The sequence below is a fragment of the Bubalus kerabau genome, chromosome 15 (genome assembly GCF_029407905.1).
Source record: "Bubalus kerabau isolate K-KA32 ecotype Philippines breed swamp buffalo chromosome 15, PCC_UOA_SB_1v2, whole genome shotgun sequence".
NCBI classification, from domain to species: domain Eukaryota; kingdom Metazoa; phylum Chordata; class Mammalia; order Artiodactyla; family Bovidae; genus Bubalus; species Bubalus kerabau.
In genome coordinates this window covers 80277434-80303783 of record NC_073638.1, presented here as the reverse complement: position 1 = coordinate 80303783, position 26350 = coordinate 80277434, and the positions used below count along the sequence as shown (strand labels likewise).

Here is a 26350-nt window from a genome sequence, read left to right as displayed (position 1 = left end):
AGAAGAAACCAAGAAAAATGTTCCATCAATTAAAAAAAAAATAAAATTAAAAAAAATTACAAGACAGTGGGTATAATTTCTTATGCTATACAATACATCCTTATAGGCCATCTATTTAACACACAGTAGCTTGTCCCTTTTAATTGTATACCCCTAAACTCCCTCTTAGGCTGCGACATGCTGGAGCTGTAAGCGGCTGGGAGGAGATACCCCATGTTCAAGATCAGAGAAATCACAGTAAGACGGTAGGAACAGGCAGAAGGCAACAGAGGGCACACAGAGAGAAACCACAGTCACAGAAAGCTAGCCAATCTAATCACATGGACCACAGCCTTATCTAACTCAATGAAACTATGAGCCATGCCATGTAGGGCCAACCAAGAGATGGATCATGGTCGAGAGTTATGACAAAATGTGCTCCACTGAAGAAGGGAATGGTAAACCACTTGAGTATTATGGCCTTGAGAACCCCACGAACAGTATGGAAAGGCAAAAAGATAGGACACTGAAAGATGAACTCCCCAGGTCAGTAGGTGCCCAATATGCTACTGGAGATCAGTGGAGAAATAACTCCAGAAAGAATGAAGGGACAAAGCTAAAGGAAAAATAACATCCAGGTTTGGATGTGACTGGTTATTGAAGCAAAGTCTGATGCTGTAAAGAGCAATATTGCATAGGAACCTGGAATGTTAGGTCCAGGAGTCAAGGAAAATTGGAAGTGGTCATACAGGAGATGGCACGAGTGAACATCACTACTTTAGGAATCAGGGAACTAAAATGGACTAGAATTAGTGAATTTAACTCAGATGACCATTATATCTACGACTTTGGGCAAGAATCCCTTAGAAGAAATGGAGTAGCCATCAGAGTCAACAAAAGAGTCTGAAATGCAGTACTTGGATGCAATCTCAAAAATGACAGCATGATCTCCGTTTGTTTCCAAGGCAAATCATTCAATATCGTGGTAATCCAAGTCTATGCCCTGACCAGTAATGCTGAAGAAGCTGAAGTTGACTGGTTCTATGTATGCAGGTCAAGAAGCAACGGTTAGAACTGGACATGGAAGAACAGACTGGTTCCAAATAGGAAAAGGAGTTCGTCAAGGCTGTATATTGTCACCCTGTTTATTTAACTTATATGCAGAGTACATCATGAGAAATGCCAGACTGGAAGAAACACAAGCTGGAATAAACATTGCTGGGAGAAATATCAAAAACCTCAGATATGCAGATGACACCACCCTTATGACAGAAAGTGAAGAGGAACTCAAAAGCCTCTTGATGAAAGTGAAAGAGGACAGTGAAAAAGTTGGCTTAAAGGTCAACATTCAGAAAACGAAGATCATGGCATCCGGTCCCACCACTTCATGGGAAATAGATGGGGAAACAGTGGAAACAGTGTCAGACTTTATTTTTCTGGGCTCCAAAATCACTACGGATGGTGACTGCAGTCATGAAATTAAAAGACCCTTACTCCTTGGAAGGAAAGTTAAGACCAACCTAGATAGCATATTCAAAAGCAGAGACATTACCTTGACAACAAAGGTTTGTCTAGTCAAGGCTATGGTTTTTCCTGTGGTCATGTATGGATGTGAGAGTTGGACTGTGAAGAAGGCTGAGCACCGAAGAATTGATTCTTTTGAACTGTGGTGTTGGAGAAGACTCTTGAGAGTCCCTTGGACTGCAAGGAGATCCAAACAGTCCATCCTGAAGATCAGCCCTGGGATTTCTTTGGAAGGAATGATACTAAAGCTGAAACTCCAGTACTTTGGCCACCTCATGCGAAGAGTTGACTCATATGAAATGACTCTGATGCTGGGAGGGATTGGGGGCAGGAGGAGAAGGGGACGACAGAGGATGAGATGGCTGGATGGCATCACTGACTCGATGGACGTGAGTCTGAGTGAACTCCAGGAGTTGGTGATGGACAGAGAGGCCTGGCGTGCTGCGATTCATGGGGTCAATCTGATCTGATCTGATGAAGACCTACAAGACCTCTTAGAACAAACACCCCCCCCCCAAAAGATGTCCTTTTCATTATAGGGGAGTGGAATGCAAAAGTAGAAAGTCAAGAAATCTCTGGAGTAACAGGCAAATTTGGCCTTGGAGTACAGAATGAAGTAGGTAAAAGGCTCATACAGTTTTGCCAACAGAACGCACTGGTCATAGCAAACACCCTCTTCCAACAACACAAGAGAAGACTCTACACATGCACATCACCAAATGGTCAACACTGAAATCAGATTGATTATATTCTTTGCAGCCAAAGATGGAGAAGCTCTATACAGTCAGCAAAAATAAGACCAGGAGCTGAGTGTGGCTAAGATCATGAACTCCTTATTGCCAAATTCAGACTTAAATTGAAGAAAGTAGGCAAAATCACTAGACCATTCAGGTATGACCTAAATTAAATCCCTTAAGAATATACAGTGAAAGTGGGAAATAGATTTAAGGGATGCAATCTGATAGACTGCCTGATGAACTATGGATGGAGATTCATGACATTATACAGGAAACAGGGATCAAGACCATCCCCAAGAGAAAGGAATGCAAAAAGCAAAATGGCTGTCTGAGGAGGCCTTACAAATAGCTATGAAAAGAAGAGAAGCAAAAAAACAAAGGAAAAGAGGAAAAATATACCCATGTGAAAGCAGAGTTACAAAGAGTAGCAAGGAGAGATAAGAAAGCCTTCCTCAATGATCAGTGCAAAGAAATATAGGAAAACAATGGAATGAGAAAGACTAGAGATCTCTTCAAGAAAATTAGAGATAGCAAGGGAACATTTCATGCAAAGATGGGCTCAATAAAGGACAGAAATGGTATGGACCTAACAGAAGCAGAAGATATTAAGAAGAGATGGCAAGAATAAACAGAACTCTACAAAACAAGATCTTCACAACCCAGATAATCACGATGGTGTGATCACTCACACTCACCTAGAGCCAGACATCTTGGAATGGGAAGTCAAGTGGGATTTAGGAAGCATCACTATGAGCAAAGCTCGTGGAGCTGATCGAATTCCAGGTAAGCTATATCAAATCCTAAAAAAGCTGATGCTGGGAAAGTGCTGCACTCAATATGCCAGCAAATTTGAAAAACTCAGCAGTGGCCACAGGACTGGAAAAGGTCAGTTTTAATTCCAATCCCAAAGAAAGGCAATGCCAAAGAATGTTCAAGCTACTGCACAATTGCACTGATCTCACATGCTAGTAAAGTAATGCTCAAAATTCTCCAAGCAATGCTTCAACAATACGTGAACCCTGAATTTCCAGATGTTCAAGCTGGATTTAGAAAAGGCAGAGGAACCAAAGATCAAATTGCTAACATCTGCTGTATCATTGAAAAAGCAAGAGTTCCAGAAAAGCATCTATTTCTCCTTTTTTGACTATGCCAAAGCCTTTGACTGTGTGGATCACAATAAATTTTGGAAAATTGTGGAAGAGATTGGGATACTAGACCACCTGACCTGCCTCTTGAGAAATCTGTATACAGGTCAGGAAGCAATAGTTAGAACTGGACATGAAACTACAGACTGGTTCTAAATAGGAAAAGGAGTATGTCAGGGTATACATTGTCACCCTGCTTATTTAACTTATATGCAAAGTACTTCATGAGAAATGCTGGGCTTGATGAAGCACAAACTGGAATCAAGATTGCCAGGAGAATTTTCAATAACCTCAAATATGCAGATGATTCCACTCCTATGGCAGAAATTGAAGAACTAAGGAGCCTCTTGTTGAAAGTGAAAGTGGAGAGTGAAAAAGTTGGCTTAAAGTTCAACATTCAGAAAACGAAGATCATGGCATCTGGTCCCATCACTTTATGGGAAATAGATGGGGAAACAGTGGAAACAGTGTCTGACTTTAATTTTGGGGGCTCCAAAATCACTGCAGATGGTGACTGCAGCCATGAAATCAAAAGACATTTACTCCTTGGAAGGAAAGTTATGACCAACCTGGACAGCATATTAAAAAGCAGAGACATTACTTTGCTAGCAAAGTTCTGTCTCCTCAAAGCTATGGTTTTACCAGTAGTCATGTATGGATGTGGGTGTTGGACTGTAAAGAAAGCTTCGCATCAAAGAGTTGATGCTTTTGAACTGTGGTGTTGGAGAAAAGTTTTGAAAGTCCCTTGGACTGCAAGGAGATCCAACCAGTCCGTCCTAAAGGAAATCAGTCCTGAATATGCATTGAAAGCAATGACGCTGAAGCTGAAACTCCAATACTTTGGCCACCTGAAGCAAAGAGCTGACTCATTTGAAAAGACCCTGATGCTGGGAAAGATCGAAGGTCAGAGGAAAAGGGGACAACAGAGGATGAGATGGTTGAATAGCCTCACTGACTCAATGGACATGACTTTGGGTAAACTCCAGGAGTTGGTGATAGACAGGGATGCCTCGCATGCTGCAGTCCATGGGGTTGCAAAGAGTCGGACAGGACTGAGCAACTGAACTGAACTGAATACCCCTTTCCCTCTTTCTCTTATTGCTTTTGCCTTCAGAGACAGATCCCAAATATATTGCTGTGACATACGTCAAAGTGTGTTTGGCCTCTGTTCTCTTCTAGGAAGTTTATGGTTTCTAGTCTTACATTTAGGTCTTTAAGCATTTTCTATTCATTTTCATGAGGCAGTGTTCTAATCTCACCCTTTTACATATAGCTGTCCAATTTTCCCATCACTGTTTATTGAACAGACTGTCTTTTCTCCACTGTATATTCTTCCCTCCTTTGCCATAGTTTAAAAAATTAAAGAAAGAAAAGAGAAAATGATCTTGCTTGTAAGAGTGTATTTCTGTGCTCTGTATTCTGTAGAGTTGCTCCCAGTTCCCAGCTAAACTTTCAAGCCTAAATCACCATATGTTCACAAGGGGTATCCAGGCTCTTATTGTGATAAATGAAATTCTATTAAGTAACATTTGTACACCCATGCCAGAGGCCAGGGGCGGCGGCTGGGAGGAGCTACCCCAGATTTATTGACTATGCCAATGGCTTTGACTGTGTGGATCGCAATAAACTGTGGAAAATTCTGAAAGAGATGAGAATACCAGACCACCTGACCTGCCTCTTGAGAAACCTATATGCAGGTCAGGAAGAAACACTTAGAAGTGGACATGGAACAATAGACTGGTTCCAAATAGGAAAAGGAGCATGTCAAGGCTGTATATTGTCACCTTGCTTATTTAACTTCTATGCAGAGTACATGATGAGAAACGCTGGGCTGGAAGAAGCACAAGCTGGAATCAAGATTGCCAGGAGAAATATCAATAACCTCAGATATACAGATGACACCACCCTTATGGCAGAAAGTGAAGAGGAACTAAAAAGCCTCTTGTTGAAAGTGAAAGAGGACAGTGAAAAAGTTGGCTTAAGCTCAACATTTAGAAAACGAAGATCATGGCATCTGGTCACATCACTTCATGGGAAATAGATGGGGAAACAGTGGAAACAGTATCAGACTTTATTTTTCTGGGCTCCAAAATCACTGCAGATGTTGACTGCAGCCATGAAATTAAAAGACGCTTACTCCTTGGAAGGAAAGTTATGACCAACCTATATAACATATTGAAAACCAGAGACATTACTTTGCCAACAAAGGTTTGTCTAGTCAAGGCTATGGTTTTTCCTGTGGTCATGTATGGATGTGAGAGTTGGACTGTGAAGGAGGCTGAGCACCGAAGAATTGATGCTTTTGAACTGTGGTGTTGGAGAAGACTCTTGATAGTCCCTTGGACTGCAAGGAGATCCAAACAGTCCATCCTGATGGAGATCAGTCCTGGGATTTCTTTGGAAGTAATGATGCTGAAGCTGAAACTCCAGTACTTTGGCCACCTCATGCGAAGAGTTGACTCATTGGAAAAGACTCTGATGCTGGGAGGGATTGGGGGCAGGAGGAGAAGGGGACGACAGAGGATGAGATGGCTGGATGGCATCACCGACTCGATGGACATGAGTTTGAGTGAACTCCAGGAGTTGGTGATGGACAGGGAGGCCTGACATGCTGGATTCATGGGGTCACAAAGAGTCAGACACAACTTAGCGACTAAACTGAACTGAACTGAATATTTGTACAAGTAATACCAGAAATGCACAAACTCCTTTTTAAAAGCATATTATGTATTTATTTATTTTGGCTCTGCCAGGTCTTCACTGCTGTGCACATAGCTTTCTGTAGCCACATAGAGCAGGGCTACCCTCTAGTTGCCATGCATGGACTTCTCATTGTGGTATCTACTCTGCTGCAGAGCATTGACTCTCCACTCCTGGGCTTCAGTAGTTGTGATGCTTGGGCTTAATTGCCCCATGGTATGTGGAATCTTCTTGCCCAGGGTCCGTATCTGTTTCCCCTCTTTTGGTAGGCAGATTCTGAACCACTGGACCACCAGAGAAGTCCCCCAAATTCGTTATGAATACACACTCAAACCTAGGAATACAGTCATTATCTTCTTAAAGCTTTTAACATGTTTATATCTTACCCTAGATATATGACTGTACCAACATATAATGTGTTCATAGTAGTGAGGTGATACAATAATGTTTTAATACCAGTTACATATTATGTGTAAGATGAAGTTTGACTCAATCCTCTTGTACCCAAATCTGGATTGCCGTTATATACATAATCATCTTCTGTTTTCTAAAAAACTTGAATAACTACAATTTTATTTAAGACATGTAAGTGCATAATATTTGACCCTGATGGAACAGTAGGATCTGTGGGTATACTTCTGTACAAATGATAAAGGCTTGTGAGACTGATGGCAATCTTAAAACTAGTAAATTAAATTTTCACTAAAATTTAAAGACTGAATTTAATAGAATCATTATTTCATATTATCTAGATTACTAACATCTTAAAAATATCTATAAAATCCATCAGTAGGTAGGGCGGACAGAGTCGGACACAATTGAAGCAACTTAGCAGCAGCAGCAGCAGCAGCTCTAAGAGTCATTTCAAAGTTTCCCTGGAATCAAGTGTCTTTTTACTCTATCTATACTTTTCTCCACCAGAAAGTTGAATCTTTTTGTGGGTTACAAGATCTTCAGATTCTATGTAACCATGATTTCTCAGCACTCTCCTTTTTAAAAAAAAAATTATTTATTTTAATTGGAGGCTAATTACTTTACAATATTGTATTGGTTCTGCCACACATCAACTAAACAGCAGACCAATATCCAGAATTAGGCATCAGAGCTCATAATAGCCATCCTTCAATGACAAGGCCTTATGCACAAACTGATCCTATTTTTTTTTTTTTTTTAAGTAAGTAGCAAAGATAGGGCTGTCTTCTGGAATGCAAACTTACTACATTCTTGCACTTTTTCCATGTCTCCATAGAATAAAGAGGAGATTGTTGTTCTGTCACCGAGTTGGGTCTTACTCTTCGTGATCACATGGACTTAATCTGCCAGGCTTCTCTGTCCACGGAATTTTCTGGGCAAGAATACTAGAGTGGATTGCCATTTCCGACTCCAGGGGAATTTCCCGACCCAAGGATTGAACTCACATCTCCTGCTTGGCAGTCAAATTCTTTTCTGTTGAGCCACCTGGGAAACCCACTTTTTAAAATATTTATGAAGGCTTAAAGTCTAGCTGGAAAACTTACCTTGACAGTAATTGATACTCTTGCTATTTATTTTATAATGTATTCATTAGCATTATATATGAATAAATATTTCAAGGGATAAATTTTGAACTCATTAGAATTATTTTCCACAAAAAAGTGGAACCATGAAATACATGTTGGTGTTCAGGCATCATAGCCTTACATTCTGCACATGTCTTTCCCATGGAAAGCTTTCTCTTCAATGCCATCACTGACTTGCTTTTTGCTAAGTATAGTAGATTTATTTTATTTTTAACTTAATATCTTTTAAGAATTTTATACATCTCTGGAAACTTCTTTTTGTGCATATGTATTTTTTTTATTTCTAATTATCCTGTGAGGAAATAAAGAAATTATGTAATAATTTGCACCAGAGATAGACTTTTACATTTCAATAATTATCTTTTGATTAGGTGTAAATTGAGTATTCATCAAAGGGACATTGCAGTTTATGTGATATAGGATAAGAATATGACCAAAGGAAACTCTACAAAAGGATAATTTTAAATGAGATAGCTATTTTTGTTAATTATCAAGTTATCTCATAAAGATAATATTCACTTTTTGTCAATTCAGTTTTCCACATATCCTGATTTTATTAGATAAAATTATCATATACTCTTTAATTAAACATTTTTAAAGGCTTCAACATCAAAGATAAAATGAAATCCTTAATTGCAAAAATCTATTAAATTGTATTAAAATACTTATTAGTAACAGTATTGTTTTCAGTTACTTGTTTATATTTTTCTTGTTTTTACTCTTCTAATAAATTTTTTAGTGCACAAATCTTTATAATGATTGGTTAGGCTGGCAGGACATTTTCTGTTACATAGTAGACAGTCATTAAATATTTGTGGATAGATGAGCAAATAAATGAAGATACTTGATTATACTTTAAAATGTAAATTTAAAAATAAGTCAATTTTATAAATGAATAGGTTAATTATTAGGTTAATAATAAAAAAAATCATTATTTTTTAGATTGTGAACATTTTACTGCATGTCATCTATATGAGGATTTACCTCAGTGTGCTAATTTGTTACTCTAATAAGTTTATTTGAAATAATAAAGCAAATACATGTAGTAAACAGTAATTTAAGAATCTAGGAAAAACAGGGCCTTTATTTGCCCACTTCTTTTACTAAGATCTATCTGCAGTATTTTTTCTTTTTAATATTGGAGAACAAAAAATATGTTGATTCATTAAATAGCTATAATGTCTATTGATTTCTCTTGAGATTCAATAAGAAATAACATAATTAGACATTTTTCAAAGGGATTTCATTACACTAAAAAAAAAAAAAAAAGGCTGAAAGAGTTTTCAAACCTTTACAATTTATTCATCAGTTATCTCTCAAGATAATCATTGCTTATGGTACTTATCCTTTCAGCAATAATTGCACTGTATACTGTTTAAATTTAAGCCAAAAAAATGCACCGAAGATTATTGTTAATGAGACACATTGAGCATTCACTTTGCATAGTTAGGTCTGTCTCAAGAGTTGGCAGCATTAGCAGCAAATTTGTGGATTAAAAAGATGAAATGAAAATGCTTTCCAGAATTTCACTGGACAGCTACCTTGAATGTTACATCTTCTTTCACAATTTGATGGTTAAAAGTTTACAATCTATTTGCTTGAATTTTTTCCAAAAGATTTACTATTGCAAATAAGCTTTTCCTTCATCTTCCTTTATGCCAATATGATGCATGGGAAGCTGGAGAAATTGCATTTGGAGGTTCAGACATACAGTTAATTAGGACTTAAAACTGAATTGACATCTTTTGATCAAAATTAATGAACAGAAGTTCACTGTTATCCACTTTAAAATTATTTAAAGGAAAATGATGCCCAACATTGCCAACTCTGGGTAATAACTCACTGGAGGGTGCATCTAGCAGAGGAAGATATCCAAAAACAATAAATTACAGATTTTTAAGATACATAAAGAAAAGACTCATGTAAAAGGGTAAAATGAAAACTATGGGTGTTAATAGTCTGTGTGGATTGTTAACTATAGAATCAATATTCGATCTGAAAATTAATTGTATTTTCTCATCACTGCAGAAAATATTTAGATAATGATTTTTAAACAACAGATTTTTATTATATAAGGTCTTTAGGGAAATATATCTATCAATCAAAACTTTTATGTTTATGATAAAACATAACTAAAAGACTTTAAATAAATAGCATAAATAAACAGTGACATTATGTTTATGAGAATGACTCAATATTTGAAAGATATAAGTTTTACAGAATTGGTCTGTAAAGGAAATTCACTCCAAAATTAAAAAAAACATTCTAAGAGTGACAAGCCTTTTTTAAAGTTTTGGTGAAATAGCTCAGAACAAAAAGATCAAGTCTTTCTTGAAAAATTATCTAGCAGTGTCTGCCATTACATAAAGGAAAACTTACCAATAGACTGATGATCAGAAAACAAGGTCCAGAAACGGATCCACAGATAAATGAAGATTTGATACATCATGGCACCCTACTCCAGTACTCTTGCCTGGAAAACCCATGGATGGAGGAGCCTGGTAGGCTGCAGTCCATGGGGTCGCTAAGAGTTGGACACGACTGAGCGACTTTGCTTTCGCTTTTTACTTTCATGCGTTGGAGAAGGAAATGGCAACCCACTCTAGTGTTCTTGCCTGGAGAATCCCAGGGATTGGGAAGCCTGGTGGGCTGCCATCTATGGGGGTCGCACAGAGTCCGACACGACTGAAGCGACTTAGCAGCAGCAGGGTGTCACTAACAATAAATGGAGAACACATGTTTTTTAAAGAAAAGATCAGTAGAGAAAACATGCTATCTGAATTCAAAAAAGAAAATTCTAAAATAACACAATGGAAAAAAATATATATATTTCCAGATGTGTTAAAGATTTAAGTATCTGAAAGGTGGTACAGTGGTAAAAAATTTGCCTGCTAATTCAGGACATTCAGGAGATGCAAGTTTGATCCCTGGGTCAGGAAGATTCCCTGGATTAGGAAATGACAACCTATTCCAGTATTCTTGCCTGAAGAATTCCATGGACAGAGGAGCCTTGTGGGCTATAGTTCATGGGTTTGCAAAGAGTCAGACATGGCTACACACACACACACGTACCTCCATAATGATGGCAAAATATGTTAAATGTCTGACTATAGCAGGTATCAGCAAGGATGTAGAAGCTAAGGTCAGATGTGCTGCTCTTGAGGACATAAATATGAAACATAAATTAGGAAAATTCTTGTTATACTTTAAAGCTAAGGATAAGTATATCCTGTATCCAATCAATGTCATATCTAGGGATGGACCTAGACAAACTCCTGTAGGAGTGTGCTGAGTGACCTGTAACGTAACATTTGCATAAGCACTGATCATGATAGAAGGAAAGTTACCATTAAATAGACACATTAAAGAAAAATAATACTATACATTTTTGAAATTAAGAGTACAGGGATACACCTGAGCTTTTCATGTGTAACAGCTTTTCATGGGAAAATGTTAGAAACTAATATTGAAGAAAATCACAAGCAAAGTAGGAAACAAACTATATGACATCACATTTATAATGTGATTCAAACAGATTTATTAAACACATAGTTTAGGATATGGATGAATTTATTTTTAAAATTGAAAGCTAGGGAATAAGAAAAAACAGAAGAGTATTTTATTCATATTTAACTGAGGTACATTTGATTTACAATATTGTATTAGTTTCAAGGGTGCAACATGGTGATTCAGGTTTTTTGTCATTCTACGCCATTTTGAGTTATTAAATATTGAATGTATTCCCTGTACTGTACAATATATCCTTGTAGGTTATTTAGTTTGTATTAATCTGTATTTTTTTAAATATTTTTTGATGTGGACCATTTTTTTTTTGTCTTTATTGAAACTGTTAGAATGTTGCCTCTGCTTTTTGTTTTGGTGTTTTGACTGTGAGGCACATGGAACCTTAGCTCCCTGCCCAGGGGTTGAACTGGCGCCCCCTGCATGGGAAGGTGAAGTCTTAGCCACCGGCCGCCTGCAAAGCCCTCGTTTGTGCTTTTTATTTATTTTTTTTTTTTTTGATTCTTTTTTTTTTAATTTTATTTTTAAACTTTACATAACTGTATTAGTTTTGCCAAATATCAAAATGAATCGTTTGTGCTTTTTAATGCTCTGCCTCTTGCCCTCTTCCCGTCTCCTTCTCTTGTCCCATTGGCAACCACTAGTTTGTTCTCTATCGATCTGTTTCTGTATTCTTATATTTTTTATGTGTTTTAGTTTTTTAGATTCCACATGTAAATGGTAACACACAGTGTTTGCCTTTTTCTATCTGACTTATTTCAGTGGGCATAATACCCTGCAGGACCATCCATGTTATTGTAGATGGCAAAATTTCACTCTTTTCTAGAGCTAGCTAATATTCAACTCCATATGCATCCCACAGCTTCTTTATCCATTTATCTGTTGATGGACTCTTAAATGGCTTCCATATCTTGGCTACAGAAAATGATGATATGAACAATGGGGTATGCATATCTCTTTGAATCAATGTTTTTGTTTCCCTCAGAAATATACCCAGGAATGAAATTGCTGGCCCATATGGTAGTTTCAGCTTTTTTGGAAATCTTCCTACAGTTTTGAAGAGTGGCTGCACCAATTTACATTTCCACCAACAGTGTACAAGGATTCCCTCTTCTCCACATCCTCGCCAATTAGCTGTTTGTGGTCTTTTTGATGATAGCCATTTTGACAGGTCTGAGATGATATCTTATGGTGGCTGTAATTTTCAAGAAAGTAGGATAACAGAGGTGATCACAGAGAACTTCTGATTTCAGCAATACTCAGTTTTTGTTGTTGTTGCTGCTTTTTATTTAACTTAGGAGGTAACTTTACATGTATTCACTTATTTTTTTTTCCTAATTTGCATATTTAATTTCTTAGAATAACATTTTATATTTTATGTAATATAAGTGCAAGAAAGTTTAAAATCTTAAAGAAAGAAAAATGCTTGAGAAAATTTTTTCAAATTTAGGGCTTGTGTCAGGGGTGCCAAAGACTACTATCAGATTCTGTGATTTAGTAGAAGGAATGTCTCACAAAACTCCAAAAAACTATTGTGATAATGTTTTACTACAGCTACAGATATAGAGTGAAAGAGGCAATAGAAAAAAAGTGAATAAACTGTGTCATGGTGAACCAGCCACGAGCTTCCACTGACCTCTCCTGGTGCAGTCACACAGACAACTTAATTCTCCCAGTAATGTTGTCGATGACTCTTAGGAATTATTGTCAACCAGAAATGCTTAACCAAGTCTTAGTGTCCAGGATTTTATTAAGGGTCAATTCACAGGCATGGAGAATCAAACAAACTATGCTTAGATACTTCATCTAGAATTTCACCACCCTGAGGTTAAAATTGATTATATCACAACCCAGTTCAAAGGCTCAGGCATACAAACAATCAGGCATTAACCTTGAACCATGACAGCATAAACTGTTTGATGTGGACCCCAGGATACAAAACTACTCTTATCAGACAGGATATTCCAAGGTTTTAGATGTTATCTCCCAGGAGCCAGTCAAGTCTTGAAGACCTCTGAAATACACAGGATGGGCGGCCCAGGATGGCTGAGCTGACCTTTTACTAAACGGGACTAATATAAATACCATGGTGACAGTGATTCATCAGTGATTGTAATTGACTTTCTAGTTTTGCTAATAAAGAAAATGATTGAATCTTCCAAATAGGAGCTAATTATTCTTTATGAATTTAATCATAAAGTCCCTCTGTTTATAACCACAATTCCAAGCATGGTGCTCTTAAAGTGCGATGCATAGTGAATCTCAGCTGTTGCTCTTTAGTTGCTCAGTTGTGTCGGACTCTTTGTGACCTCTTGGACTGCAGCTTGCCAGGCTCCTTTGTCCATGGGATTCTTCAGGCAAAAATACTGGAGTGAGTTGCCATATCCTCCACGGGATCTTAATGATCCAGGGATTGAACACATGTCTCCTGCATCTCCTGTTTGGCAGGTGGATTCTTTACCACTGAGCATATAGAAAGCCACAGTAAAACTTTATGTAGCTTGTTGTAATGTGTGCAAATGTACTTCCTCAACTTCCCTACCCCACAAATTAAAAACAAACCTCTCAAATTATTTTCCTTTTTCTTAGCAAGGCTATCAAAGAACTTTCTGTATTTTGTCTCTAAACATGTATATATAAGGCTCTAGGGAAAAAAACAAAACTAACAAATTTTCCTCTCACTATGTCATAAAGTACACATATATCCACAATATTGAAAATAGACTATAAAATGAACAACTGGAAATGTCCAGGATCTAGATTCATTGTTTCTGAGTCTAGTCACATGGAACATGTTGGGATATCCTCTGGAAGAGAAAGCATACTTTTCTAAACTTTGTTTCCTCCTACATAAAAGATAGAAGGTATTAATAAGCTGCTTTCAGTTTTGGAAGCTGCATCTTCTATATAAACGAGGGCATTTGTAACCATACTGTAGATCTTCTTAAAGAATGACACTTTGTGTAGGATGCATTACCATATTCAGAAAGACCTCTTTAAATAGCACTGCAGGCAATTCTATATTTCTATAGCAGTCCCAAAATTGAGACTCAGCCCATCAAGAAGCTATATGTACTAGCAGAAGAATTTAGATATTTTAAATAGATAGTTTTTGTTTTTTTTTTTTTGCCTCAGAAATTTACCTTTCTAACTTTGAGGAATGAGCATTATCCTGTTACTGGGATCTATTTGAGATAAAATACCTTGCCATGCAATATCAGATATCAGGTTATCACGGGTCCTAAATTCTCTATTATAAACATGGAGGTATAAGGTCTCTTGCATGATAAATCAGGCAATCCATCAAGAACTTTTAACTATTTCATGGAATTTGCATAAGAGGAGCTGGACCTGAGCAAAATCTAAAAGTCAAAATAATTTTCAGGAGAATTTTTCTTACTTTTCCAGGACAGTGTGAGGACCTCTCTGTGACTAACTAAGGAGTGAGCATCATGAAAACTTAAAATACCATATGTAAAATAAATAGCCAATGGGAATGCTGTACAATGCTGTACGACTCAGGGAGCTTAAACAGGGGCTCTGTAACCATCTAGAGGGGTGGGGTGGGGAAGGAGATGGGAGGGGCATTCAGGAGGGAGGGGGCATGGGTGTCACTATGACTGATTATTGTTAATGTTTGACAGAAAACAACAAAATTCTGCAAAGCAATTATCCTTCAATTTTAAAAAAATCAATTAATTCAAAAACAAAAACAAGAAAGCTCAAAAAAAGAATAATAATAACAAAAGATAAAAAACAAAATACTGAGCCTCATGATAGTCTGTTTCTTACGCTATAGTGGTTACAGCAAAGAATGCATTGCTGCAGTATTATTACCCCAGGATGAAAGTGAAAGGGAAAGTCACTTAGTCGTGTCCCAGTCTTTGCAACCCCATGGACTTCACAGTCCATGGAATTCTCCAGGCCAGAATACTGGAGTGGGTAGCCTTTCCCTTCTCCAGGGGATCTTCGCAACCCGGGGATGGAATCCAGGTCTCCCGCATTGTGGACAGATTCTTTACCAGTTGTGCCACAAGCTTCCCTGATAGCTCAGTTGGTAAAGAATCTGCCTGCAATGTGGGAGACCTGGGTTCGATCCCTGGGTTAGGAAGATCCCCTGGTGAAGAGAAAGGCTACCCACTCCAGTATTCTGGCCTGGAGAATTCCATGAACTGTAGTCCATGGGGTTGCAAAGAGTTGGGCATGACTGAGTGACTTTCACTTCACCCCAAAATAGGGATTCCTTATATATATATATATATATATATATATGAATGTAATCAATAAACAGAGCTTCCATAAATAAACACTTTTGTCGGCAGTACTTGGTAAGAGAGATTTATTTGATTTGGCAGGTAAGCAAGGGGAAGTTCATTTAGAGTGTGTGTAGATGGTCTCCTTGTTACGGTTCAGTGTTTAATATATGACATACTCATAAAAATGTTGCTACATCACCCTGTGACTCTTGGCTTAGTCACTTTAGAGACAACTGTATGCAGGAGACCATTTCCTTTAAGGTAGCATTGGGCACTCTACAGAATTGGGTGGTGTCACAGAACCTTTTTGGGAGCCTTGACTAAGCACTGAAGATGAGGAAACATTTCTCTTCCAGCTCCCTAGAAGCTAAAGCTCAGGTTTGCATTTTTCCTGTTTCTCCTGTGCATGCATGCTTGGTCATGTCTGACTTTGCAAACCCACGGACTGTAGCTTCCCAGGCTCCTCTGTCCATGGGATTCTCCAGGCAAGAATACTGGAGTGGGTTGCCATTTCCTTCTCCAGGGGATCTGCAAGATCCAGGGATACAACCTGCCTCTCCTGCATTGGCAGGTGGATTTTTTTTTACCACTGAACCACGGGGGAAGTCTTGTTAATAATTTTTTTTTAAGTTAAAATATAGAACTTCTTTTTAAATTATGAAGAAATACTGTTACAAATACTGCTATAATTACAAAAGAAAGTGTGCAGTCTGCTGAAGAAGGGACTCTTTACATGCATTATTCCAATTTTCATAAGAATTTGGTGAGGTGGACAATTAGTACTTATCATTTTACAATTAATCAGATCAGATCAGATCAGATCAGTCGCTCAGTCATGTCCGACTCTTTGTGACCCCATGAATTGCAGCACGCCAGGCATCCCTGTCCATCACCAACTCCCAGAGTTCACTGAGACTCATGTCCATCGAGTCAGTGATGCCATTCAGCCACCTCATCCTCTGTGGTCCCCTTCTCCTCCTGCCCCCAATCCCTCCCAGCATCAGAGTCTTTTCCAATGCATCAACTCCTTGCATGAGGTGGCCAAGGTACTGGAGTTTCAGCTTTAGCATCATTCCTTCCAAAGAAATCCCAGGGCTGATCTCCTTCAGAATGGACCGGTTGGATCTCCTTGCAGTCCAAGGGACTCTCAAGAGTCTTCTCCAACACCACAGTTCAAAAGCATCAATTCTTCGGCACTCAGCCTTCTTCACAGTCCAACTCTCACATCCATACATGACCACAGGAAAAACCATAGCCTTGACTAGACGAACCTTTGTTGGTAAAGTAATGTCTCTGCTTTTCAATATGCTATCTAGGTTGGTCATAACTTTTCTTCCAAGGAGTAAACGTCTTTTAATTTCATGGCTGCAGTCACCATCTGTGGTGATTTTGGAGCCCAGAAAAATAAAGTCTGACACTGTTTCCACTGTTTCCCCATCTATTTCCCATGAAGTGGTGGGACCGGATGCTATGATCTTCATTTTCTGAATGTTGAGCTTTAAGCCAACTTTTTAACTCTCCACTTTCACTTTCATCAAGAGGTTTTTGAGTTCCTCTTCACTTTCTGCCCTAAGGAATAACATTTAAGAAGTGACTCAAAGTCTCACAGTTGTGAAATGGCAAATCTCACTTTCAAATCCAGGTTCCCTGAGTTGTAAGCTCTTACATCTTATCATACAAGACATATTTCCTCCAAGTCACTAGGAAAATTGAAAGAAGCAAACTAAAATGTGGGTACCTGGGATTGTTCTCAATAGCATTAAACTTGCACTTTCAGATCATCTCATATAACTAAAGGTAATATCTGGTAGAAATCATAGGATTTATATGAGTTTTTTGCTTGTTTCCTATCACCTGGCAGAACTGAGAAGATTTTTGCTGTTGTTTTATCTTAGATTTCTCAGTTAAAGATTACATTGTAATTGGCTACATAATAGTCAATTATATTTCTGCTCTCCATTTTTCTCTTTGAAAATCATTCAGGCCACACTGCTCAGAAAAAGGTCATTGCCAATCTAAAATCCACCTGGGGTTGGGAATTATCTTGGGATAATATCCCTCTTGTCTCAGACGAGAATATAATATTTATCCTTCATAAGATCCATGTGTAAAAATCTGGTATCAGCCTCTTGTACAAAATAAATATTACATTCAAACTTCCAGATGGTGCCAAGGTAGGTGACAGATTCCCTGAAGCATTAACAAGGTGTGTGGTGTGGATGTAGCAAAGATACAGTTGCCTGAGATAAAATGTATCTTCCCCGACTCTGTAGGGTTTTCTCAGTTTGTGTATGTATGTGGGCTAGAGGAATGGACAGGGGGATGGTGGAGTATAAATCTGGCCTGACTTTCCCCATGGCATCTTCCTAAAGCCATTGACTGATTCATTGTGCTCCTTATTTCCATGATGGGGAATCTGAGTATGGCTATTTTGAAAATCTTGAGAAATCTAATAATCTAATTAATTGAATTAGCTAAATTAGGTGTGTATGCTCGGTCATATCTAACTCTTCGACCCCATGGGCTATAACCTGCCAGGCTCTGCTGTCCATTGACTTTTTGAGGCAAGAATAATGGAATGGGTTGCCAATTCCTACTCCATAGCTAAATTAAATAAGCTAAATTTTATCAATAAGACAAACCTCAGCTTCTATGAGAATATACACATTTAACATATAGTATAACTCTTTAATGCTTGTCCCTGTAATTACCAACTGAAGGAACTTACAATTTTGAAGTCATATATTGAATGATTAAGTAATCACAATAGTATTAACACTAATAATAATGCATTTATTATTTCATGCATCTATAATATAACAAATCCCTAAATCAAATCCCTTATGATTATACAGTGGAAGTGAGAAAGAGATTTAAGGGACTAGACCTGATAGAGTGCCTGATGAACTATGGACAGAGGTTCCTGACATTGTACAGGAGACAGGGATCAAGACCATCCCCATGGAAAAGAAGTGCAAAAAAGCTGAATGGCTGCCTCAGGAGGCTTTACAAATAGCTGTGAAAAGAAGAGAAGTGAAAAGCAAAGGTGAAAAGGAAATATATAAACATATGAATGCAGAGTTTCAACAAAGAGCAAGGAGAGATAAGAAAGCCTTCCTCAGTGAGTAATGCAAAGAAATAGAAGAAAACAACAGAATGAGAAAGACTAGAGATCTCTTCAAGAAAATTAGAGATACCAAGGGAACATTTCATGCAAAGATGGGCTCGATAAAGGACAGAAATGGTATGGACCTAACAGAAGCAGAAGATATTAAGAAGAGATAGCAAGAATACACAGAAGAACTGCACAAAAAAGATCTTCACTACCAAGATAATCACGATGGTGTGACCACTGACCTAGAGTCAGACATCCTAGAATGTGAAGTCAAGAGGGCCTTAGAAAGCATCACTATTAACAAGGCTAGTAGAGGTGATGGAATTCCAGTTGAGCTATTTCAAATTCTGAAAGATGATGCTGTGAAAGTGCTGCACTCAGTATGTCAGCAAATTTGGAAAACACAGCAGTGGCCACAGGACTGGAAAGGTCAGTTTTCATTCTAATCCCAAAGAAAGGCAATGCCAAAGAATGCTCAAACTACCGCACAACTGCACTCATCTCACACGCTAGTAAAGTAATGCTCCAAATTCTCCAAGCCAGGCTTCAATAATACATGAACCATGAACTTCCTGATGTTCAAGCTGGTTTTAGAAAAGGCAGAAGAACCAGAGATCAAATTGCCAACATCTGCTGGATCATGGAAAAAGCAAGAGAGTTCCAGAAAAACATCTATTTCTGCTTTATTGACTATGCCAAAGCTTTTGACTGTGTGGATCACAATAAACTGTGGGAAATTCTTCAAGAGATGGGAATACCAGACCATCTGACCTGCCTCTTGAGAAACCTGTATGCAGGTCAGGAGGTGACAATTAGAACTGCACATGGAACAACAGACTGGTTCCAAATAGGAAAAGGAGTACGTCAAGCCTGTATATTGTCATCTTGCTTATTTAACTTATATGCAGAGTACATCATGAGAAAAGCTGGACTGGAAGAAGCATAAGCTGGAATCAAGATTGCCGGGAGAAATATCGATAACCTCCGATATGCAGATGACACCACCCTTATGGCAGAAAGTGAAGAGGAACTACAAAGCCTCTTGATGAAAGTGAAAGAGGAGAGTGAAAAAGTTGGCTTAAAGCTCAACATTCAGAAAACGAAGATCATGGCATCTGGTCCCATCACTTCATGGAAAATAGATGGGGAAACAGTGGAAATGGTGCCAGACTTTATTTTTTGGGGCTCCAAAATCACTGCAGATGGTGACTGCAGCCATGAAATTAAAATACGCTTACTCCTTGGAAGAAAAGTTATGACCAATCTAGATAGCATATTCAAAAGCAGAGATATTACTCTGCCAACAAAGGTCCGTCTAGTCAAGGCTGTGGTTTTTCCAGTGGTTGTGTATGGATGTGAGAGTTGGAATGTGAAAAAAGCTGAGCACCGAAGAATTGATGTTTTTGAACTTTGGTGTTGGACAAGACTCTTGAGAGTCCCTTGGACAGCAAGGAGATCCAACCAGTCCATTCTGAAGATCAGCCCTGGGATTTCTTTGGAGGGAATGATGCTGAAGCTGAAACTTCAGTACTTTGGCCACCTCAGGCAAGGAGTTGACTCATTGGAAAAGACTCTGATGCTGGGAGGGATTGGGGGCAGGAGGAGAAGGGGATGACAGAGGATGAGATGGCTGGATGGCATCACTGACTCGATGGACATGCATCTCAGTGAACTCTGGGAGTTGGTGATGGACAGGGAGGCCTGGCATGCTGCAATTCATGGGGTCGCAAAGAGTCGGACACGACTGAGTGACTGAACTGAACTGAACTGATGATATAGCAAGCCCTGTAAAGTGTCATAAGTTTTCCAATTTAATCCTGATTTCAATTTTATGGTATAAGATAGTTGGGTTCAATCCCTGGGTCAGGAAGATCCCCTAGAGGAGGAAATAGCAACCCACTTCAGTATTCTTGCCTGTAGAATTCCATGGATAGAGGAGCCTGGTGGGCTATATAGTCCACAGAGTTGGGCAAAGTCAGACATAACTGCAGTGACTTAGAAAGCACACATGCGTTATGCTAATTAAATGAAATAAAGAAGTTTATGTATAGAGAAGTTCAATGACTTATACAACATTCAATGTCACATCTGAGGTTAAACTAAATTTTGCCTGACTCCATATCCTGTGTGTCCATATCCTGTGTGTGTTTAATTACTATAGTACAACACAATTTGAAAAGGAAAGAGAGGGCAAACTTTACATTTAATACTTTAAGCAGGAGAGCAAAATGAAAATCCATCCATGGGCAGTTTTCAGAAGTAGCTTTGTCACAAAAGATCTCCTTGGGAATCAGTGGGGCTCAGCTTATGTTAGATTAATCAAGATCTCAGTTCAAAGTTGTATGAGATGAATCCTTCAAAAGAAGTGAAATTTTTGTGGGATGCTTAGTCTCCCATTCAACAACTGACTACAGAAACTCTCTAGACAGTTTTTCAATTTTCATGGGGACTTAAGGAAGAAAAATCAGACTTTGATCTCATAACCTGTTTTTGGATATGATATACTCATGCAAGTCACTAGTGGACATGCCACATGTTGAATGATCTTGTAGTGGTGGCATCTGAAATATAAGAATGCCAAATAATGGCTGAGGTTCTTTACCACACTGATATTCTATATTCAAATGATATATCATAAAATTCCTACAGCAGTAGAAAATATTTCAACATCAGACCCACCATAGTACTTCGGTTAAGAAGTGAGAATAGGATTCTGTCAATGTACGCTCTGAAAATTTAATTACATTTCTATGCTTCAGTTTTATCACTTGTAAAGATAGAAAAATGTTTATCCATAGAATAATATGAGGTTTTGATGAAATGATGCATGCCAAATGATTGGAAAATGCATTGATAAATTTAACTATTGTTTATTGCTTTCACCACTCTCAGTATCATCTTTAATGCAAGTAACTAGGTATCACAGTGAATGTATCAGGGCTCCAGTTCTTAGAAAACCCAAACTAAAACCGTTCAAGAAAACAAGTTATAGTTTGCCTTGGTTGTTTTATTGGTAGTGGCAGTTATACTTGATTTATGTTTGTTTAGAGTTTACAACATTTTTATTGCTGCATGTCTGTTCATTTGTTGTTTCCAGTTTTAACAAACTTGTTTGAATCAGCAATTCCTGCTAATAATCTGCAAACAAGTATAAAAGTTTAGTAAGCCATTATGAAGTTCTTGAATATATATATTTTGCTTTAGATGACAAGCATAAAAGTAAATACAGTAGGTCTGACTTTATAAATTAAGATATGATAACATAAATAAAAATAAAATAAAGTAGTAGAACTAGGATTAGAGTCCAGGACTCCATACACTTACTTTTTCTCTTTATTTTGGGGCCTCTTTTGTTCCAGTGATATCAAATCAAAGAGGACACAGGCTGTTGGAGAGTCACACACACATGCACACACAAGAAAATTCAAGAAAGTCCTTTTCATGATTATTGAATTGATTCATTAAAAAAAGGAAGACAAAGAGTTAAGGATAAGAATCTGAATATTATAAGCATAGAAATGACATCTGTGCAACATAAATACATTATTATTTTTCTCATTTAAGAGTTTGAATTCATCTTTTTTCAATCAACTTTTTCCTTTTAAAGATCTAGTTCCCGACAAAGACTGGATCCTCTAGAAGATAGCAGGTCATATTGTTGGAGCCAGGAGAATTACAGGATTCCCACATATAACAGAAAATAGATCCCCATTATTTGTTTCTCTTCTTACTCACCATAGTGTTACTGACTTAAGCCAACATTACATATCTTTAATTGCCTGCAAGATATTCCATCTCACCGTATTTTTCATTGACATTCATCCTAAGGTTTTTTCACTTGGTAATTTCTCCTTCTGCCTATATAATACTTTTTCCCATTATAGTCTCAGTTTAGAAGTTCATTAATAAGGACAGAGACACGGTTGTCCTTCAAAAGAATGTTCTTGTGACCTCACACCAGACACCATTATATCCACACTCTAGAGTCAAGAAAGAGACATAAATTAGGGAAAGGAAAGCAACAATTATATGCACGTGTAAAAGATTTACTGAAACCAAGCAATTTATTTGTATAGAACACACACACATACACAATGGGTCTTATTTTTAAGAGAAGGCAGATCCTGTACCCATGATGTCAAAGATAACATGAATTTTGTTGGGAGGGGGGTTCAGGATGAGGGGAAACATGTATACCTATGGCTGAGTCATGCTGATGTATGGCAAAAGCCATCACAATATTGTAAAGTAATTATCTGCCAATTAAATTCAATAAATAAAATTTTAAAAAGATAAGATGAATTTTGAGACAATTGTCTGGGCATTTCAACCTACTGAATAAGCTATTAAAAGTAAAAGTTACTTTAATGTGTATTATGTACCAGTTATGTAAGTGTTTTACAAATATCTACTTGTTTTTCCTCTAATCATCACAGAGTGGTTAAATGACTTTATTAAGATCACATAACCAATTAGTATATATTCTATATGTAGCAAAGCTAAGATTTCAACCCAGTCATCTCTTACATAACTGATATGCTCTTATCTGTTATTTTAAACTACCTCCCAAGATCACAGATATTCTATAGATTTATCCAGTTTATCTGTGGGAGAATTCTCCTTAGAACTTTTCCCAACTATACTTTCCTGTACATGGAATAATATGATTTTAGGATCTGAAAAATAGGGGTTGACTTATAAGGACTTTGCCAGCTCTTCTGGTTCTACCAGGACTTATCAACTCAGCCAAATTCATTCTTTTTCATCTTGAAAGGAATCAGTACCATCTCTTAAAGTACAGTTTTTAAAGTCACTGCCTCTTAAAGCATCATACCTGAATAACATTCTGTAGCATCAATGAAGATTTTAATTATTTTTTAAATAAAGTGACAAAAAAAGAAAAAAGAAAAGAAGCCAAATACATCACAGAAAATGCCTTAACAGTGATTTTATTATCCTTATCTTTGCCTCTTTAGAAGGAAGAATAAAAGTATCCTTTGTTAATCAATCACTCAGATCAATTCATGTATTCTGATGCCATCTATTTCAGATGAGAAAGACAAGAAAAACAAGAAGATTTTGGAGAATAATGATACCATGCAGAATGAGTTCCTACTTGTTGAATTCATAGATTATCTACCTCTCAGTTCAGTTCAGTCGCTCAGTCGTGTCCGACTCTTTGTGACCCCATGAATCGCAGCATGCCAGGCCTCCCTGTCCATCACCAACTCCCGAAGTTCACTCAGACTCATGTCCATTGAATCAGTGATGTCATTCAGCCACCTCATCCTCTGTGGTCCCCTTCTCCTCCTGCCCCCAATCCCTCACAGCATCAGAGTCTTTTCCAATGTGTCAACTCCTTGCATGAGGTGGCCAAAGTACTGGAGTTTCAGCTTTAGCATCATTCCTTCCAAAGAAATCCCAGGGCTGATCTCCTTCAGAATGGACTGGTTGGATCTCCTTGCAGTCCAAGGGACTCTCAAGAGTCTTCTCCAACACCACAGTTCAAAAGCATCAATTCTTTGGCGCTCAGCCTTCTTCACAGTCAAACTCTCACATCCATACATGACCACTGGAAAAACCACAGCCTTGACTAGACGGACCTTTGTTGGCAGAGTAATGTCTCTGCTTTTCAATATGCTATCTAGGTTGGACATAACTTTCCTTCCAAGGAGTAAGCGTCTTTTAATTTCATGGCTGCAGTTACCATCTGTACTGATTTTGGAGCCCAAAAAAATAAAGTTTGACACTGTTTCCACTGTTTCCCTATCTATTTCCCATGAAGTGATGGGACCAGATGCCATGATCTTCGTTTTCTGAATGTTGAGCTGTAAGTCAACTTTTTCACTCTCCACTTTCACTTTCATCAAGAGGCTTTTTAGTTCCTCTTCACTTTCTGCCATAAGGGTGGTGTCATCTGCATATCTGAGGTTATTGATATTTCTCCTGGCAATGTTGATTCCAGCTTGTGTTTCTTCCAGCCCAGCGTTTCTCATGATGTACTCTGCATAGAAGTTAAATAAGCAGGGTGACAATATACAGCCTTGACATACTCCTTTTCCTATTTGGAACCAGTCTGTTGTTCCATGTCCAGTTCTAACTGTCACCTCCTGACCTGAATACAGGTTTCTCAAGAGGCAGGTCAGGTGGTCTGGTATTCCCATCTCTTGAAGAATTTCCCACAGTTTATTGTGATCCACACAGTCAAAAGCTTTGGCATAGTCAATAAAGCAGAAATAGATGTTTTTCTGGAACTCTCTTGCTTTTTACACTATTCTTGGTATTTCTTGTAGTCTATACACTAACTGTGGTGGGAAATGTAGGTGTAATAATTCTAGTTAATATCAATTCAAGCCTTCAAACCCCCATGTGTTATTTTCTCAGCAACTTGTCTTTCTTAGACATTAGCTACTCAACAGCAATCCCTCCTAAAATGCTGGGAAATTTCTTAGCATCCAAGCAAAGCATTTCCCTCTATGGTTGTGTGCTACAGATGTTTTTCTTTGGTTGTTTTGCTAATGCTGAATGCCTTATCCTGGCAGCAATGGCCTATGACCGCTATGCAGCCATCTGCAATCCACTGCTCTATTCTGCTCTTGTGTCTGGGAGAGTCTGTGTCTGCTGCATTGCGTTGGTGTACTTCAGTGGGGGTGTGATTTCAAAGGTCCATGTCTGCCTCACATTCAGGCTGCCATATTGTGGCTCCAATATCATCAACCATTTTTTCTGTGATATCTCACCTCTCCTGGCTTTATCCTGCACAGACACCTACATCAATGAGCTTCTGCTCTTTGCCTTGTGTGGCTTCATCCAGACCAGTGCTTTTGTGGTCATCTTTATCTCATACATCTGTATCCTCCTCACTGTTTTGAGCATCAAGTCCTCAGGTGCAAGAAGCAAAACGTTCTCTACCTGTGCCTCCCATCTCATAGCAATCACCTTATTCCACGGAACACTCCTGTTTATGTACTTGCATCCCAGTATCAGCTACTCCCTAGACACTGACAAAGTAGTTGCAGTGCTTTATACGGTTGTCTTTCCCATGTTTAATCCAGTAATCTACAACTTCAGAAACAAAGATGTAAAAAATGCCCTCAGAAAGCTATTGGACAGAAACTGGACTTTCAAATGAATAGGATTTAAAGTTATTTAAGAATATTTAAGGCATAGCCTATCCCTCCAATCTGACAATCAGCTGTACATCACCCTATAGGTCAAATATTTTAAACATTTTCCCGCCTTTCAGAAATAAAAATAACTTTTCATCTTCCATACTGTAAAATGATTTTATCTTCTCTTACAAATTTACTTGCCAGAATTCTGCCCTGTGAAACATTTCTGAATTAAAATAATAATTTCTCTTTGTACATTGATTTGTTATGTTCTTTATCATGTAATATTGAAGGTATTTGTTGATTTGTCTGCTAACCTATCCATATGAGAAAGTCCATAGCAGCTGGGGATATGTATCTTGGTTGATTTTTCCAAAACCTATGCAGCTTTGTGTAGGGCATGTGTGTGTGTGTGTTATATATATTGTGAATAAATGGATGAATGGATCAGATGAATGGATCGATAGAAGAGTGAGTAAATTCAGTTTTCTGTGTTTGGGAAAATAAGCCTGGATTCAGTACTTACAGAACATTTACCATCAAGGAAATTTAACATTATTCATGATGGATAATGGTGATTACAATGGATCTCAGAAAATCAGATAGAAGACACATATAGCAATAGTCACATTTATATTAGGAGAGAGTGAAATTATAGCATGTATTTTCTGTTTAGGCTAGATTGGTTATTGTAATAGATA

General features: G+C 37.9%; 1 protein-coding gene across 1 annotated transcript; it reads left to right on the top strand.

Moving 5' to 3' along the window:
* Positions 1-391: 391 nt before the first annotated feature.
* LOC129627914 (olfactory receptor 5AS1-like) lies at positions 392-25669 on the top strand. The gene is made up of 3 exons (XM_055547359.1): positions 392-479; positions 23588-23684; positions 24802-25669. Exons 1-3 carry the CDS (start codon positions 392-394, stop codon positions 25667-25669), a joined length of 1053 nt encoding a protein of 350 aa, XP_055403334.1.
* Positions 25670-26350: the final 681 nt, after the last annotated feature.

Excerpts from the sequence above, each read along its gene's own strand:
- LOC129627914 (XM_055547359.1), top strand. The coding sequence starts at position 392 with ATGGTCGAGAGTTATGACAAAATGTGCTCCACTGAAGAAGGGAATGGT. Across the intron at positions 480-23,587 it reads CCTTGAGAACCCCACGAACA|ATGAGAAAGACAAGAAAAAC; the intron begins GTATGGAAAGGC and ends CATCTATTTCAG. Across the intron at positions 23,685-24,801 it reads ATAGATTATCTACCTCTCAG|TTTTACACTATTCTTGGTAT; the intron begins TTCAGTTCAGTC and ends AACTCTCTTGCT.